The sequence below is a fragment of the Capricornis sumatraensis genome, chromosome 2 (assembly GCF_032405125.1).
Source record: "Capricornis sumatraensis isolate serow.1 chromosome 2, serow.2, whole genome shotgun sequence".
In the NCBI taxonomy this organism is placed as follows: Eukaryota; Metazoa; Chordata; class Mammalia; order Artiodactyla; family Bovidae; genus Capricornis; species Capricornis sumatraensis.
Window position 1 is genome coordinate 32,319,243 of NC_091070.1, and position 16,430 is coordinate 32,335,672.

At 34.5% G+C, this 16,430-nt stretch overlaps 1 protein-coding gene across 1 annotated transcript in view; it reads right to left on the minus strand.

Moving 5' to 3' along the window:
* Positions 1-16,120, minus strand: part of ARID4A (AT-rich interaction domain 4A) — a 57,324-nt gene extending 41,204 nt beyond the window's left edge. The window contains exons 1-7 of the mRNA XM_068992229.1: positions 16,115-16,120; positions 14,237-14,347; positions 11,904-11,969; positions 10,819-10,909; positions 3,146-3,225; positions 2,962-3,056; positions 1,387-1,519 (exon numbers count right to left, since the gene is read on the minus strand). Coding sequence (XP_068848330.1) covers positions 1,387-1,519; positions 2,962-3,056; positions 3,146-3,225; positions 10,819-10,909; positions 11,904-11,969; positions 14,237-14,347; positions 16,115-16,120 — 582 coding nt within the window. The remainder of the gene's footprint in view (positions 1-1,386; positions 1,520-2,961; positions 3,057-3,145; positions 3,226-10,818; positions 10,910-11,903; positions 11,970-14,236; positions 14,348-16,114) is intronic.
* Positions 16,121-16,430: the final 310 nt, after the last annotated feature.

Here is a 16,430-nt window from a genome sequence, read left to right on the forward strand (position 1 = left end):
TCTTACTCATCTTTTTTCACCTCAGAAATGATAAGCCGTTCAGTAAAGGCATTATTTTTAAATCTCTTGGCAAACTATGATCTGAGTATTCTGAATCCAAGCCCGTTTACTTGTCAGCCTGTACAACTGAAAGGTTCAAAGGACTTTCAGACTTTTTCTATATAAAGTAAATGTATTACATAGGAAGTAAGTCATGTATTTCCATGCACATAGAAACCTAAAAAAAAAAAAAAATGCCCTCAGTTTCTTAAAGGAGTCTAATCTAATCTGGGACATATTTTATGCAAAAATTATTATGAGAGATATAAGTGATATCAAAACACAAAGCAGCAGCATACTTATGTTGAAGTGGTTAGGAGAGAATCTGCAGAAAAGGTAGGACTTGAGCTGACCCTTGAGACATATTTAAGAGGAGAGGAGAAGGAAGAGGAAAAACAGGAGATAGGTATTACCAAGTTTACTGAATCTTCTCGTGAAATAATTCTCTTGCCCATACCTTCTCATTCCTTCCCCAAGTAATCAAAGATTAGTTTTCTCTACCAACCTACCCAAGATTTGCCATTTCTAAAGCCAAGGTGTAGCTTTCCTTTCCCTAATACTCTTTGTCCTAGTCTCTTGTCTACATCAAGTTTTAAAAATTACAATATTTAACCACAACATTACCTTTTAGATGTATATAGTAAATTCCATGAGGGCAATGTGTTACAAGTCTCATACATCTTTATTTCCTAAGGTGCTTAAAGAAAAGCTGAACTCACTGCAAATCCTCAGTAAATACCAATCAATTTAAGGGGTAAAGGACTGGAGGAGTGAAGGGTCTTATACAGGGAGCAGTTAAGAAAGAGCCTTAGGTAGACAGCTTACCGTGAAAATGGGAAACAAACTAAGAACTAGGGATGACCTCACAGGTCCATCTAAAGAATACAAAATTGATCCTAATGGAAGTCAGTGCAGGGTTCTTTTTTTTGAGACTGGGACTATCGTGATTAAACCAGTATTGTAAAATTTCTCTATAAAAAGTTACTTCTAGAGAATTAGTTTGTATTTAGTGAAGAAGGCATTCAGGCATCAAGTTAAGCAATGCTGGAGGTAAGCAGTATGTATCAGGTAAAAAAACGTAATGAGAACAGAGTAAAAAAGAGACCACTGGACACATTTTGAAGGAAAAACTGAAAAACCCCAATAAATATTTGGTTATAGAGAATTAAAGAAAGGAAATAACAAAAGAAGACAGTGAAGTACGTGGGACTGGGGAAGGAATGCTTAATTTTGCAAGAAGTCCAAACTAAATATATGTAACACTCTCAAAATATTTTTAAGTTTCTAAAAATTCATATTAAACAAATATTTTAAAAGGCCAATTAACTTGCAAAATACTATACTTACCAAAGCAGGATACCACTCACTCTTCTCAGATGTAGATACCACACTTACAACTTTTCCTAATAATTCGTCATTGAGACGTCGCTTATCTTCATCTTCCTCTTCACTACTTTCTTCTTCTTTTTCATCTTCGTTACTAAAAGTTAGAATAACTTTATCATGATCTTAACATAAACCATTTTGATACAGTTATTATCCCAGGGTAATAGCTTCTTCATCCACACTGGAATGGAATAGATATTTCCCTGGTCCCACAGAAATAGTTCTGTGCTATCCACTAGATCAATGAGAACCAGGACTTACACTCTCATGCCAACCACTGGCTGGGACAGAAAAGCTCTATCATCATGAAATACTTACTGTGCCAAATACATTTTAAGAGACTGCCCTTCGACTTTTTATGCATGCCAGATGCCTGATAATCACTCCAATTTTCTAAAAGGTTACGAAAAGATCTCATCAAACACATCAGTTAACCTATCTGATAACTAAACAATTAGACAAACTCACAATGAGGGAAAGTCTACAAAACAATTGGCCGGTACTATTCAAAAATGTCAACATCATGAAAAAAAGGCTGAGGAACTCTTCTAGGTTAAAGGAGACTTAAAAACCACAAAAACTAAATGCAATGCGTGATCTTGGACTGAATCCTGGCAACGGAAGATAGTATAAAGACTATTACTGGGACAGGTGGCAACTTCAGATAATAGTATTCTATCAGTGCTATCTGTTCTGAATTTGATAATCATACTTTGGTTATATAAGAGAATGTCTGTGTATTTCTACACAAACGAGGGGTAAGTGATGATGATTGTGACTTCCTCTCAAATGGTTCAGCCCATTAAAATCACTATTATTAAGAAATAATAGCATATGTATATAAAGAGAGGAAATATAAAGCAAATATGCCAAAAAGTTTTAATAATTCAGTGAATGTAAGATGATGAGTATATGAAAGTTTATTGTATCATGATTACAATTTTTCAATTTGAAATGTCTTTGAAATAGAAAGGTTAAAAAAACACATTATTCTCACTTAAAATAGGAAAATCATCATATCAATTAAAGCATTTGCCATGCACACGCAAGCACGCCTGTGGTTGTATGTGTGTGTGCACGCACACGTGCACATATGCGTGCACACACTCAGTTGCATCCAACTCTTTGCAACCTCATGGACTGTAGCCCACCAGGTTCTACTATCCATCAAGTTTTCCAGGCAGAAATACTGGAGTGGGTTGCCATTTCCTACTCCAGGGTTTCTTCCCAACCTGGACTGAACCCGTGTCTCTTGAGTCTCCTGAATTGGCAGGTGGATTCTTTATCACTGCGCCATCAGAGATGCCAAGGAATTTGGCAAAGTAACTCAAAACAAAAATAGCCTGTTTTAAAAAGGGGTTGTGATTATTAGTTCTATTACTTTGTCCAAGAATCAAGAAAAAGGTCTGCTCAAGGTAAAATGTCTAAAACAAGGATACAAGATATTATGGAAAGGTCACCCAAACAAATTTGGCCACTGTAGAGAAACCACTTGTTTAATGTTGTGATAACTGTAATGTACGTGAAAACACTCACACAGGCAGAGAGGACCTCCTTCCTCTGTTCATCTTCTTTGCAATTACTGGAGTTCCAAAATGCTCTGGATTTGTTAATGGAAGTTGGTCAAGTGTCTGGATAAGAAACAGACAAATTAAATCACTTCTTGCCTCTTTATTAGTAGCTGCTGTTCAATTCAAAATGTTCATGCATGGCACTCTACCTCACTCTCAGCAAAATGTCTCTCTCCTTTTAGGCAAAGAGAGGTACGTCTCAGTGTTCTCTCATCACCATCATCAAACACTGCAATAAACAAGACATCAGAGAATTTATTCACACTAATTAAAATTGGAACTGCACAGAATGCTACTGTTGCTATTTACCTGGGGCTTAAGAACCATTATGTTAGTTACGCTTCAAAATCTTTTAAATTATACATACCATATTTTGCATTCTATAGATACCAAACAAATACAAGTTAATGGCTGTCCCCAATTGCTTAAGTGTCTCCATTTACTTCTTCAGTTTCTACCAATACAGAACCACCTTCTTAAACCATTAACAACCTAGTCAAAGCACAGATATTAAATTACCTTTAATTCTAGAAGAATTAGCAAAAACCTTGCTTAAAAAAAAGGATTATGGGTTTTTCTGGCAACAGTTATCAATAGCGTATCTCTAACATTGAGAAACTGTTTAATTTCTGGTAATGCTGTTGGATTACTCTACCACTTCTACTTCTTTGCATCATAACCCACTATAACAGAAATACTTGCTGCCAAATTCTAAAGTCACAAGATTCAACTTGTTTCTTTTGCTAGAAGAGGGTGAAAGATGTTTAGAAGTAAAAGCAGAATCAAGGAAACATTAGAAAGATGAAAAACTTTTTAATTCTTAAAAATAAGTCATAATGGCACAGCAACTTTCTCAAGTTTTTACTTCTACTACATTAAAAAGAAATCGTATTACTTGTAGAGTATGTGTGAATATTTCAAGGATATGACGGTAAGGAATGTAACAGCTCCCAGGTGGTGGTAGTGATAAAGAACCTGTCTGCCAATGCAGGAGACACAAAAGACTCAGGTCCAATCCCAGAGTCAGGAGATCCCTTGGAGGAGGGTGTGGCAACCCATCCAGTATTCTTACCTGGAGAATCCCACTGACAGGGGAACCTGGCAGGCTACAGTCTATAAGGTCACAGAGAGTTGGACACAACTGAAGCAACTTAGCAAGCATGCATGCTCTCCATATATCTAGCTATATATATTTTGATAATTTTATAAGTTTAATTTTTCAGACATATACTGATTTTAATATCTGATATTCACAAAGAAAATGTTCTCAGAAGACACCTGATACCCAGCATTATGAAAAGATAAAATACAAGAAGACAGAATCCTTACCTCTGATATTTAAAATGCCATGTACACATAAACAAATGTTTATATGTTACAGAAAAAGCACATACACAGAAAAGCAAACATACACAAAAAATGATCATTAATTTCAAGATTTAATATTAATTTTAAAAGTCTATATGTTTTCCTATTTTGACACAACAGATTAATGTTAAGAAAGGAAAATTCTACATCATCTTAATTTAATAACATCTTAGAATCTTTACCATGCTATCTATGTAATTGAAATCCTGAATTTTTCTTGAAGGGTTGTTTTATTAGTAAACACTCTGCCTTTAAATCATAAACTTAACTTTTTTCATGCTAGAAACATAATTAGGTAAGAGTGCTCAACTCCTTTAATATTTATCTACCTCAGTCAGCTCTTCCTCTTAGACTAAAGATACCTAGTTTTAGATTCTCTTACATGCAGGAGAAAATAAGAAAATTAAAAACTCCTGATACACGTATTTAAAGAACCATAATGATTACAAGGGCTTCCCTTGTAGCTTAACTGGTAAAGAATCTGTCTGCAATGTGGGAGACCTGGGTTTGATCCCTGGGTTGGGAAGATCCCCTGGAGAAGGGAAAGGCTACCCACTGCAGTAGTCTGGCCTGGAGAATTCCATGGACTGCACAGTCCATGGGGTCGCAGAGTTGGACACAACTGAGTGACTTTCACTTTCACTTTCAATGATTACATAAAATCATCTGTGTTATATACTGTCAATGATGCATAAATTAATGACTACCTGCAGATACAATGACAAAACACAATATTCTCCAACAATTATATCACTAATCTACACTTGATGAACAGTGCTCTAAACATTTACATCACAATTATGATTCATATGGTATCATCAAGTCTGATAAACCACTGTAAACCATTTTAAAAATTCAAAATCATGAAATTATCATATCAAACTTAAAATAATTCATGTTTTTATTAATGAAAGGATGCTAAAGAATAAAGCCTAAAAGTTCCAATTTTCCTTAATGCCAGCCATATAATACAGTAGCAAAAATGATGACAATGGACATACACGTATACACTAATACATACCACATTTAAGACACAGAGGTGTGAGGAAGGAAAATGCGGGTTTAAGACCAATCACTTATATCAAATTTATGCAACAAAATCTTTTTCACAATTTTTATTATTAATCAACAGCAGCCCCAAATCAAAATGCCCTGATGAGAAATTTCAAGAATTTAACATTATGAGTTCTTTTTTTTTAATAGTCCCTTTGAAATGTATCTAATTTTTTAAGAAAAAAAATTACTTCCACTTCGGCATACTTCATCATGGTTAGAAATGACATAAAATCCAAAGACAACAGTGATACAAACCACCATCGTGTAGTTTTACCTAGGAACCCTTCCAACTTCAAGTGAAAAAGAGAAACAGTTTAAGAACTTTAATTCATAAAACTATACAAAGATATGTGTTTGAGTATTTTATACAAGTCTGTTGAGCCACGTAATTTCTCAAGATGTTCTAAAAGACAAACAGAAAACCCAACAATATAGTGCACCTATTTAATCAGCACATCCTTGATTATAAAAATCATGACGAAGCTCCATCTATATGAAGTTTTCTCTGTAACTTCCATGTTACAAGTATCATCTAAAAGAACACGTAATTTAAAGCACTAAAGAGTGACTCTGGCACTTTGATAAGAGTGAAAGAATTAACTGGTGCATATAGTAAATTTAGTTTATTTTTGGTTCGAGATGGATATTACAGAATGCCAAGAGAAAAAAAAGAGCATAAGATTTAGTAATCATAAGGCACAAAATGTCTTATACTTGCCAAAAATGGCATGCAAATATATTACTGATTGAGTGCAAGAGAACAGTACAAAAATTATATGTCAGTATATTTTATATAAATACTAAAACCTAAGTTGATGACAGTAACAAAGCTAAGACTTGATAACCTTCATCTCAGTAGACAAAATAAAGCTAATGCAAAAGCATACAAAGCCTAACCCTAAATTGTCAGAATTCAAAGAAACAAAAGCAACAGGGATCCAATCTAACTACTAAATATGAAAGATCTACCTGTTATCACAGCACTGTTAGATGATGGAGAGTAACTGATAACAACAGCAGATTAACTTTATCTATTCAAAGATACAATTGGCTATTACTTATTAATCTTCCACTATGTCCTAATCTTCACAGCAACCTCAGCAGAGTAGGCATCACTATCTTCTTTTTATAGATAAAGAAGTCGAGAATTAGAAGGTTAATCTATGAGCTACAATTTAGTTAAGGAGGGGATCAAAATGATAATAAATAGGTACGAAGCAGAGGCATAAAATGAACACTGGGAAGGAAGTTAAGAATTCTGACTCTGATAAACAACAAAGTCCTACTGTATAGCACTGGGTACGATATTCAATATCCTGTGATAAACCACAATGCAAAAGAATATAAAAAGAATATATACATATATATATGTATGGGCTTCCCCGGTAGCACAGTGCTAAAGAATCCACCTGCCAACGCAGGAGATGCAAGAGAGGCAGGTTTGATCCCTGGGTCAGGAAAATCCCCTGGAGTAGGGCTTGGCAACCCACTCCAGTATTCTTGCCTGGAGAATTTCATGACAGAGGAACTGGGCAGCCTCCAGTCCACAGAGTTGGACACAACTGAAGAGACTTAGCAGTTACAATTAACAAAACATTTCACATAATAAATACTTTAAAATTATGGATATCCTTGGTAAAAACAATAGTGCTATTACTCATAAAATCATTCGTGATAACTACAGATGTCACTCAGCAGCTAATATAAAAAAATTAATGAATCTGGAAACCTAAGATATTAATGTTCAAATTATAGCTATATTAATAAAATATCATAGGAATGCTAAGTCTCAGAAAAGGCTATTTAAACAATGGGTTAAAGCCTATCACGGGACTGAAGAGATGTGTTACTTAGTACTTTTTTTGTCAGTGCAACTTTTCTAGTCAGTGGAATAACCACTTGGCTTTGAAAACATTTTGTCGTTGACTTTGGTTATAACAAATTTGTCATAAGTGAAGTGAAAGTCACTCAGTTGTGTCCGACTCTTTGCGACCCCATGGACTATGCAGTCCATGGAATTCTCCACGGCAGAATACTGGAGTGGGTAGCCTTTCCCTGCTCCAGTGGATCTTCCTAACCCTGGGATCGAACCCAGGTCTCCCACACTGCAGGCTCCAGCTGAGCCACCAGGGAAGCCTTGTTAAGAGGTTCTAATCAAATTAAAAGCCTCTTAAGCCTAGAGAACATTCTACAAAAATCAGTTCATTCACCAGTTTAATCTTAACCCTCTTCTACTCCTTTAACTTAGAATTTCCATGGGATATGATAAAACTGATATGCAGAACAATAAGCACACGGTACAAAAAAATCCCAAATCTTAAAAAACATTTGTTACAAAAACATATGATTAAAAAAGATTTTAGTGTTAAACTTGATATAAGACCTACGTACATTTATATATAAATTAAAGCAAACAGCAACTAATTCCTTTACATTTTCCTTATTTTTCACTGTTTCCCTCACATTTTCCTTATTTTTCAAATATAGTGTGTTATTTTTATATTCTAAAAAAGCAAAGGAACCTTAAAGAATGTCTCACTGACAGTTGAATTTGGCAGGATTTTTGATGACTGGACAGATTAACAGTACAATTACATATATTCCTCATCTTTAATGCAAGGATAAGAACTGCCAAATGAATGAACTATACTACAAAGGCAGTGTTTTAGTATAGGAAGAGGAGCTATTTCCAAGTCTCAAACCTCCCCCAACCCTGTCCAAAATCCATGAACTGGTGTTATTCATCATTCAAAACTTAGAGGGCAAGGTAATACTACATTTTTTTAATTGAGTTATGGTAGATCCATAATCTCTTTAAAAATTTATTGTTATAATAGGAAAAATTAAATACCTGTATTATATAAAGAGTTAATATTACCTTCTCAGATAACTTTTTGATAACTAATGATTATAACTCCTATTTTATCCAAACTATTAGTGTGGTATCCCATTTTGTTTCATTTTTTAATAGTCTGAGATAATTTCAAGTTCTTTTAAAACCAAAAATATCATTGAGAACATTAATAACACTTTTGTATAACTTTCTGATTCTACCTATGTTAACACTTTTCAGAAATCAAGAAAAATTACAAAAGGAGAATTTAAATCCAACAGATGAGTAGGCACCCAATTATAAATACAGGAAGTCTGTGATCCATGAGAGATCACACATTTTATTTTGCCACTTTCTAACTCTGATCCTTCTTTATGTGGTCTGCATCCTTCAATATCTAAACACTCTATACAGCAGAGTGCTACACTGAGTCTCCTTAAAAGAATAGTACCTCTTACCGTTTTAAAACTTTTTGATCACTGTGTCTCACTACACAGATGCAAAGATCTTATTTTGCATTTTTCTCCCAAATTAGTTTCTGTTTTGACAAATGTGGCCTGTTTTCATAACTGTGTACGACCTGCATTAGATTCACCCAATGCACTTATAAAAGAAATTCTTGGGTTGCCATCCTAGACCTGCTAAACTGGAGAGACCTGCGGTCCTCAAATTCTCATTTTTTTAAAACTAGCACCATGTGAGTCTTATGTACACCATTTGATACGTGAATCACATGCAATTAAGATTCTAAGCTCTTGGAGGAAAAAAATTATACAATTTCTTCTGTAATTACCTGTCATAGAAAATCACCACAGAGAATGCTCGGTATCAACTAGTTTTTTTAAGTATTAATACTAAAATGCCATTCATGTACAGGATAGAAATAGCTATTCATAGTTGAAGTATTATTCTGGGGTGCAGAAGTCCAAAATGTGAAAACCTGAAAGTATTGCTTCTGTAAAAGCTGAGCATTATATCTTTAAAACTTCACAAGCACTGTGATGTAACCTTGATATTAAGTATCAAACAGGATGTATATTAGTATCTGAACATGCATCATATAATGTGCCATGCTTCTGCACATATCAACTCCTTTAATTTTTACCACTGCTTTATTTAATACAGCAAAATTGCATCTACCTAATCTATGAGAGTTAACTTTAGTTTTAAATCTCTTAACACCTATCAATGGCCACAACCAACCCTTCTAAAAATATATAGTTCAGAATAATAGCACCATTGTGAACCAACATCAACTTCTAGGAGGTCTAAGAATAAAAATGGTTAGAAAATAATAGATACATAGTGCAGATTACTACTATTAATAGAAGCCACAGCATAAGACAAATTTTCTTTGTCTTATGTACAAAGTACAATTTCAACTAAAGACTGTTTTTCACATCTCTGAGCATCAACTAGAGATGAATGATTTTTATCCAAAGTAACAAATCAAGTAAACTAAAAATAAATCTAAAGGGTCATTTCTTTTCCTTCTACAGGGAAACCACAATATTATAATTACATCTTTTATACCAAGACATACATGTATAAACCAAACAATGCCATAGATGTTCAGTGTGGAGCCAAGGATAGGATGATATCTGCAGGACTGCGTTGTTTCAAAGTACTGAAAGGAGACTCGGAAATATTAATTGTTGTTATTCTCATCAGCACAATGACAGCAACTATGTAGGTACTATATTCAGGTTTGCATTTATATGTATTGCGACACTTGTTGCTACTCACTAAAGTTTTTTAAAGTCAGCATAAGCGTATGCATCAAATGTTAAGAGTGTATTTATATTAGCAGCATATATTGTTGTTTAGTTGCTAAGTTGTGTCCAACTCTTTTATGACCCCATGGACTGTAGCCCACCAGGCTCCTCTCTCCATGGGATCTTCCAGCCAAGAATACCAGAGTGGGTTGCCATTTCCTACTTCGAGGGATCTTCCCGACCCAGGGACCAAACCTGTGTCTCCCATACTGGCAGGCAGATTCTTTATTGGCAGGGAATGACCCAGTAGCATATATATCTTTCTTGAAAGGTGTTAAGAGTCCTGACTACATAGAAAGTAGAAAATTAAGCTATGATCATCTACGCTTGAATCTACTCTGGCCAGGATTTTTTCAGTCTGTGAATTCTATGGTAACATCTGTATTACCCTTATACAAAGCAGGCAGCAAGACAATAAAAGACTGCAACTATGCAATTTTAATTCCAGAAAAAGTTTAAAAAGTCTGATGACTAAGTTGTACTGACTTTTCTAAAGGAAGAAAAATAACCATAGAATTTAACTTTCTTAAAGGGAAATTTCAAGATAACCTAAAAAAGGAGTACACTCTTGGATGAAATAACCCTAAGTGGCCAAGTTACTGTAAAGAGATAATTGATAATTACCATCAAGGTGTCATTAAAATTTTACCCACCTGTATCAAGTAAATTGACAAAAAAAAGTACATATTTCTCCACCAATATAATGTTTCAATGTATTTACAAAACAGAGGTACATATATATGAAACCCCCCAAATTAAATCCTTTCTATTAAATTACTTAACTACTTACCCACAGTATACCAACTAGCATCTGTCAACTTGCTGATAACAGCTTCCTGAAAGGATCCATCAGACGTCCTTGTTTCAACAATAGCTCCAACCTAAAAACATAAAATCAAAATTTCATCATCAAATTTAAATAAATAAACTAAATCACTCCTACCAACCATATGACCTGGGTAAAAAAATATATCTATTTATCTTACATTCCCAGAGATCTTTATCATTTATAGTGCTCTAACATTTATCATGCAGTTCCAGCCCCAAAACACTGAGGCTTATGTAAGACAGTTATTATTACCCCATTTTATACATTGGAAATTGTGACTCAGGAAGAGAAAATAATCTGCAAAGAATCCAGGATGAGAACCCAGTCTTTTAAGTCTTATTTCAGAGCTTTTTTACTATATCATATTGCCTATAAGAAAACTGTGGAGTATAAGAACCAAAAACCATAAAGATAACAAAAATAACTTCAATTTTCTTTCATAGAAATGTTGACTATTGGATTCAGCATTTATATTTAAGGGACCTTTTAAATAAAGTTTCACCTGGATACAGAGCGATGGACCAGTTGAACTTCTTCCAGCTTCCAGACCTTTTTATATCAGATATTAACTGAAGTGGTACTTTGACATAACAAAGATTTATAACATAAACAAATGGCCAGACATGGATGGAAAACATAATGTAGGCATTCATTAAATTGAATTATTAAGTCAACATAGTTTACTTGGTAAGTCTGAACAACAGAATATTCAGACTTAAATTAGTATAGCACACTTAACAAGTTAAACCTCCGTGGTAACAATATGAAAAACAAAATAAAGTATTCAATCCAAGAAATCAAAACAAAAAGCAGTGAAACTCATATTCATATGTATTAAAATACTCTTCTTAAAGACACTCAACATTCTTAAACTAAGGATACAGACGCTGTTAATGTCATAATTTATATTAACTACACAACACCTCATTTGTATTGCTGTTTTCTAATTAACATTTAAAAGTGTATTTACACGTGTAAAATTCAATAAATCATTGTATGGATTTATGACTAATCGTTTTAGATTTTAAACTGTACAAAATACGTACTCTTAAAGGACCCTTTACTTGGTCATCTTGCACCAATTGTGTAGTATTATCCTGTTTCAGGAGTACCTAAAAAACATTTTTGCACAACAGTTCACATGTTACTTTTAAAGTAGTCTATTTATGGTAACACTGTAACAAAAATGTATTTAATCTATCCTTTCTTAGCATCCTGTGGTTACCTCTGGTATGATACTTATTACATTGTCTTATGTTTGTTTCTATTGTCTCTCCCATTAACTGTGAGCTCCCTGAGGGCTAGAATCCTCTTTCATCACTGTATCTGCAGCAGTTAGCAAGTATCAATGCATATCATAAGCACTTAATAAATATTTGCAGAATTAACTATACAAGATTTATAATCTGCAGTGATTACAGTAAAACTTTAAAACTGCCTTCATTTCGTTTTATCAGAGTCATAAAAGTTCATATCATCACCAAGATTATTACCCCCCCAAATAAAAACAGTATCAAACTTTATCCCCTATATGCAAGGTAAACAAATTAAGAACAGACATTTTCTGGTTCTTTATAAAATAAACCTAAATAGTAATATGATAAGCAATTTAGTCACAAATAAGTGTTCCTTTCTATTACAGATCATCCTACATATATAACTTGTTCTATTAAGAGAGGGATTTCCCTGGTGGCTCAGACAGTAAGGAATCCGCCTGCAATACAAGAGACATGCAGGAGATCTGGGTTCGATCCCTTGGTTGGGAAGATCCCCTGAAGGAGGGCATGGTCACCTGCTCCAGTGTTCTTGCCTAGAGAATCTCCTGGACAGAGGAGCCTGGCGGGCTACAGTCCATGGGGTCACAAAGAGTTGGATACAACTGAGCCCCTAAGCATAGCATATTAACAGAGAGGGTTGATGGGAGAGGAAAACTGAAACGGAACAAGTACCCAATAAGGAGAAACTTCAGATTCTAGCTAATTTATGTATGATAAGACCTCCTGGAACAAGCATGGTATTAATTTTAAATTCAGTAAGTTAATCTACAAAGAGCTATGATGCTAGCAAAAAGTTAAAATTCTCAAACGAATTCCAAGCAAATATTTGGTAAGCAGATCCTGTATAGCTGATATTGTAAAAAAAAGGATATAATGAAACAAGAAATTAATGAATGTCAAATGATATCCTAACAATACTTGAGAAAAGTTTCAACATCAGATAGGAATTTAAACAGAAAGTTTATAATAATCCTAGATAAATCTATTTGCCCGCCACACAAATCTCATTCCTCTAGTTCAACGGTTCTCAAACTTTAACATGCATCAAAAACACCTAGGGGCTTGTTATGACACAACCATTGGACCCCACCCTCAGAGTTTCTGATTCAGTATGTCAGGGGCAGGGACCTAAGAATTTGCATTTTAAACCAGTTCTTAGGCGAGGCTAATGATGCTGGTCCTGGACCCACTGTTCATTCATTTATTCAACATTTCATTTATTCAACACATTTTAAGCACCCACTATGTAGAAGACACTAATCTAGGTATTCAAACAGAAGAAGACAAACAATTTCTCCTTTCACAGTGCTTAATTTTTGTAGGAAAGCAAATTGCAAAACTGAAAGTAGAGCATGATCCAATGAATAATAGTAAAAACAACACTTGTTATTGAAAGGCACAGCCCCAAATCTAGAACACATCAAATCTCTTTGGCATACTATCAAAAAGGACTTTTATGAATTTTATTATACAGCTCTAGAATGTTAAAAATGTTTATAATAAGCATGGATTACTTTTGTAGTCTAAATAACTAAGATTATTAAAAACATTTATATAGAAAAATTGCTTGGGGGAAACATAAAAATGATACTAGTGTTTCTGAAGTAAACTATTGGTTTTACTCCTTCAGTACTTTTCTATGTTTCCAAATACTGTACAAGAATAAGTAACTGTTTTTCTGGCCATAAAAGCATCTTAAAAATAGAATTCTTATATCATTTTTAATGCTGTCTTGAAAGTATACTTCCCATGGTTTTGTTTTTAGTAATCTATTGCTTTTTCTAACTACTTGAAATTGCCTCTACCTAAATAATAAGAAAGGGAAAGATAACAGATTATAGCCCACCACAAATAGGAAAGATCCAAATAATGGGAAGTACCAGTATTTTCATAGCAGTAGTTTGGAATAATTTCTCATTTTGAGTTATTTCCCAGTTCCTAATGTGCCTTTCCTACAGTTTTGTATACAACAGTTTTTCACAGATTAATGATTCAGTAAGTGAAGTAATGATTCAATAAATAAAGTGTTGATTTGCAGTCTCCTCACCCCTAATTCTCTTCAATTGAGTTAATAAAGCTGTTGCATCAAGAAGAAAAATTACCTTAACCTTTACCAGCCTTTTCACAGTCTTAATTTTTGCCTCACAGAAGGCACCTCGGTACTTGGCGCTGACATCAGTTCCCACTGTCAGGTAGGCAGGCTCATCCGCCGCCTGATGAAAGAAAGATGAAATAGTAAAGTCACTACTGTTTTCCCCAACTCCAACCCCAAGTCTCACTGAAAGGTTCTATATTTCAAGTAGTAGGAACATTAACATTATTTGCTTATTAATATCATTAATAATTTGAAAAATATTCCTAAAGCACTTTATTAGCAATCCTTTACTTAATAAACTATATCTTGATAACATAAAACATTTTAAATTGTAACTATCAAGTATCAGTAGGGAAATATAATGTTTTCTCATTCAAGTACAAAATGATTCAACAATTTTACAATATATTTAAGAAATGAAAAAATTTAAAAATTCAAAAAAGTCTATTTATATTGTCTCATAGAATTTTAAGTTATTCACTTATGGCCTCCTGAAAATTTTATTTTCAAATTAAAAGAAATATGCTATTACAATTAATACTAACTAGTACATAATTAAATGTTTAATATAGTTACATAAAGGCAACATTTTGGATATACTATAACAGTATAGATAATTAATGAAGCCAATATTTTTGACAAAGAGAGCATTATTTAGAAAAACCATTGGCTAAGTGCTGCATTTTAGAGCTTCAAGTCTAAATTATCTGATTAACGCAGAGATGTGAATTGATGGTAGTAGTACCAAGTTTATTACACTGATCTTGGTATATATTTTTTTAAGTTTCAGAAAGAAATACCTGCTTTCAGCAAATGGTCATGATCAGAACGATACATTGAAAGATGTGAGAAATATCATTTCTCCATTCATTTTAATCTTGATAGTAACAGAATAATTGCTATCTCAGTCTGTCACTTTACCAACTTTTTTCAAAAGTTAAGTATATGTAAACAAATTCAATTCAACATTGCTAAGTGCAATGGTGACAGTGTACAGTTTAGAGAAATACTTTCAAGCAGAAAATGATTTTTCATTCTATTTTCCCAACTAACATTAAAGAAGGTACACTGTCACTTCAAAACTTCAAGGAGATAGGAAAGCGAGAGGAAGTTTGGGAAAATACTGTATTTCAGAGCTCAATACACTGAAACAGTAAATGAGTAAGAAATCAAATTTAAAGTTAGTGCATTTATGAATAATGCAAATTGATGAGAAATACTTTTTGCAAATATTGAACGCCTCATAACTACAGGTTGATATACCTTCCTTTCCCTTTAAACATCACAGAATGTCTGCAATATCAGCTGTCTTCAGAAGAATTTTTTTTAGGTTGGGTATATGTTTAAAATATTTACTGTAAGGACAGAACTGAAATTAAGTGCTATTAGTTATGATAATAATATACAAAATTTAGTTTTCCTTCACCTTCAAGTATATTCTAGCCACAAAATTTCACTTTATCCTCAGAAGAAATGATATGTCCCTAACACAATACACACATTCCTTCTTTAGAAAATCTCACTGGCACTGGGGAAGAAAAACAATTCAAAAAATCCCCCAAAGAACCAAAGCAGGACAAAAGCTTTACTTCTGCAAAGGGTACTGCCAACACAGGAAGTGTTTAAAAATACTAGCCCACTGGACAACAATGGGAAGGCTGCAGCAGCCTGTCCAAAGTGCTAACTGCTTCGGAGAGGGGCCAAACTGACCGCATTTAGACACAATAATCATCTCTTACCCATTCAACACGTCCTCATTTTCAGAAAGCTCTGCTTAGTAGAGGAATCAATTTTGAGTAGCCAAAAAAATGACATTCCACAGCACCAGCCTCACGACAGGCAGTGTTCAGGGCACGAGATTCCGACCAGCGTCGACTCCACTTACCTTCATTTTCACTGGCGATCTGTGGGGTTCCAGCTCAACGAGCTATCTTCTCCGTCGCTATAACCAAGGGGAGGAGAAAGACAGGCACAGAATCAGTCAACGGAGGGGAGCGACCCGGGTAAAGAAAGTAAACAAATGCCAGCGGGGAGGGGCAGAACCCTTACCAGGGAAGGGATAAGATCCCCTCCGAGGGCAGCCAGGACGCAGGAGCCTAGAGAGCGGCGAGAACCCCACCGGCGCCAAAGGGCAGCGGGTTCCACCGCGGAGTTCGCCAGCGGCCCACCGCGCCCCCGCCTCGCTAGCCACTTTGACCCGG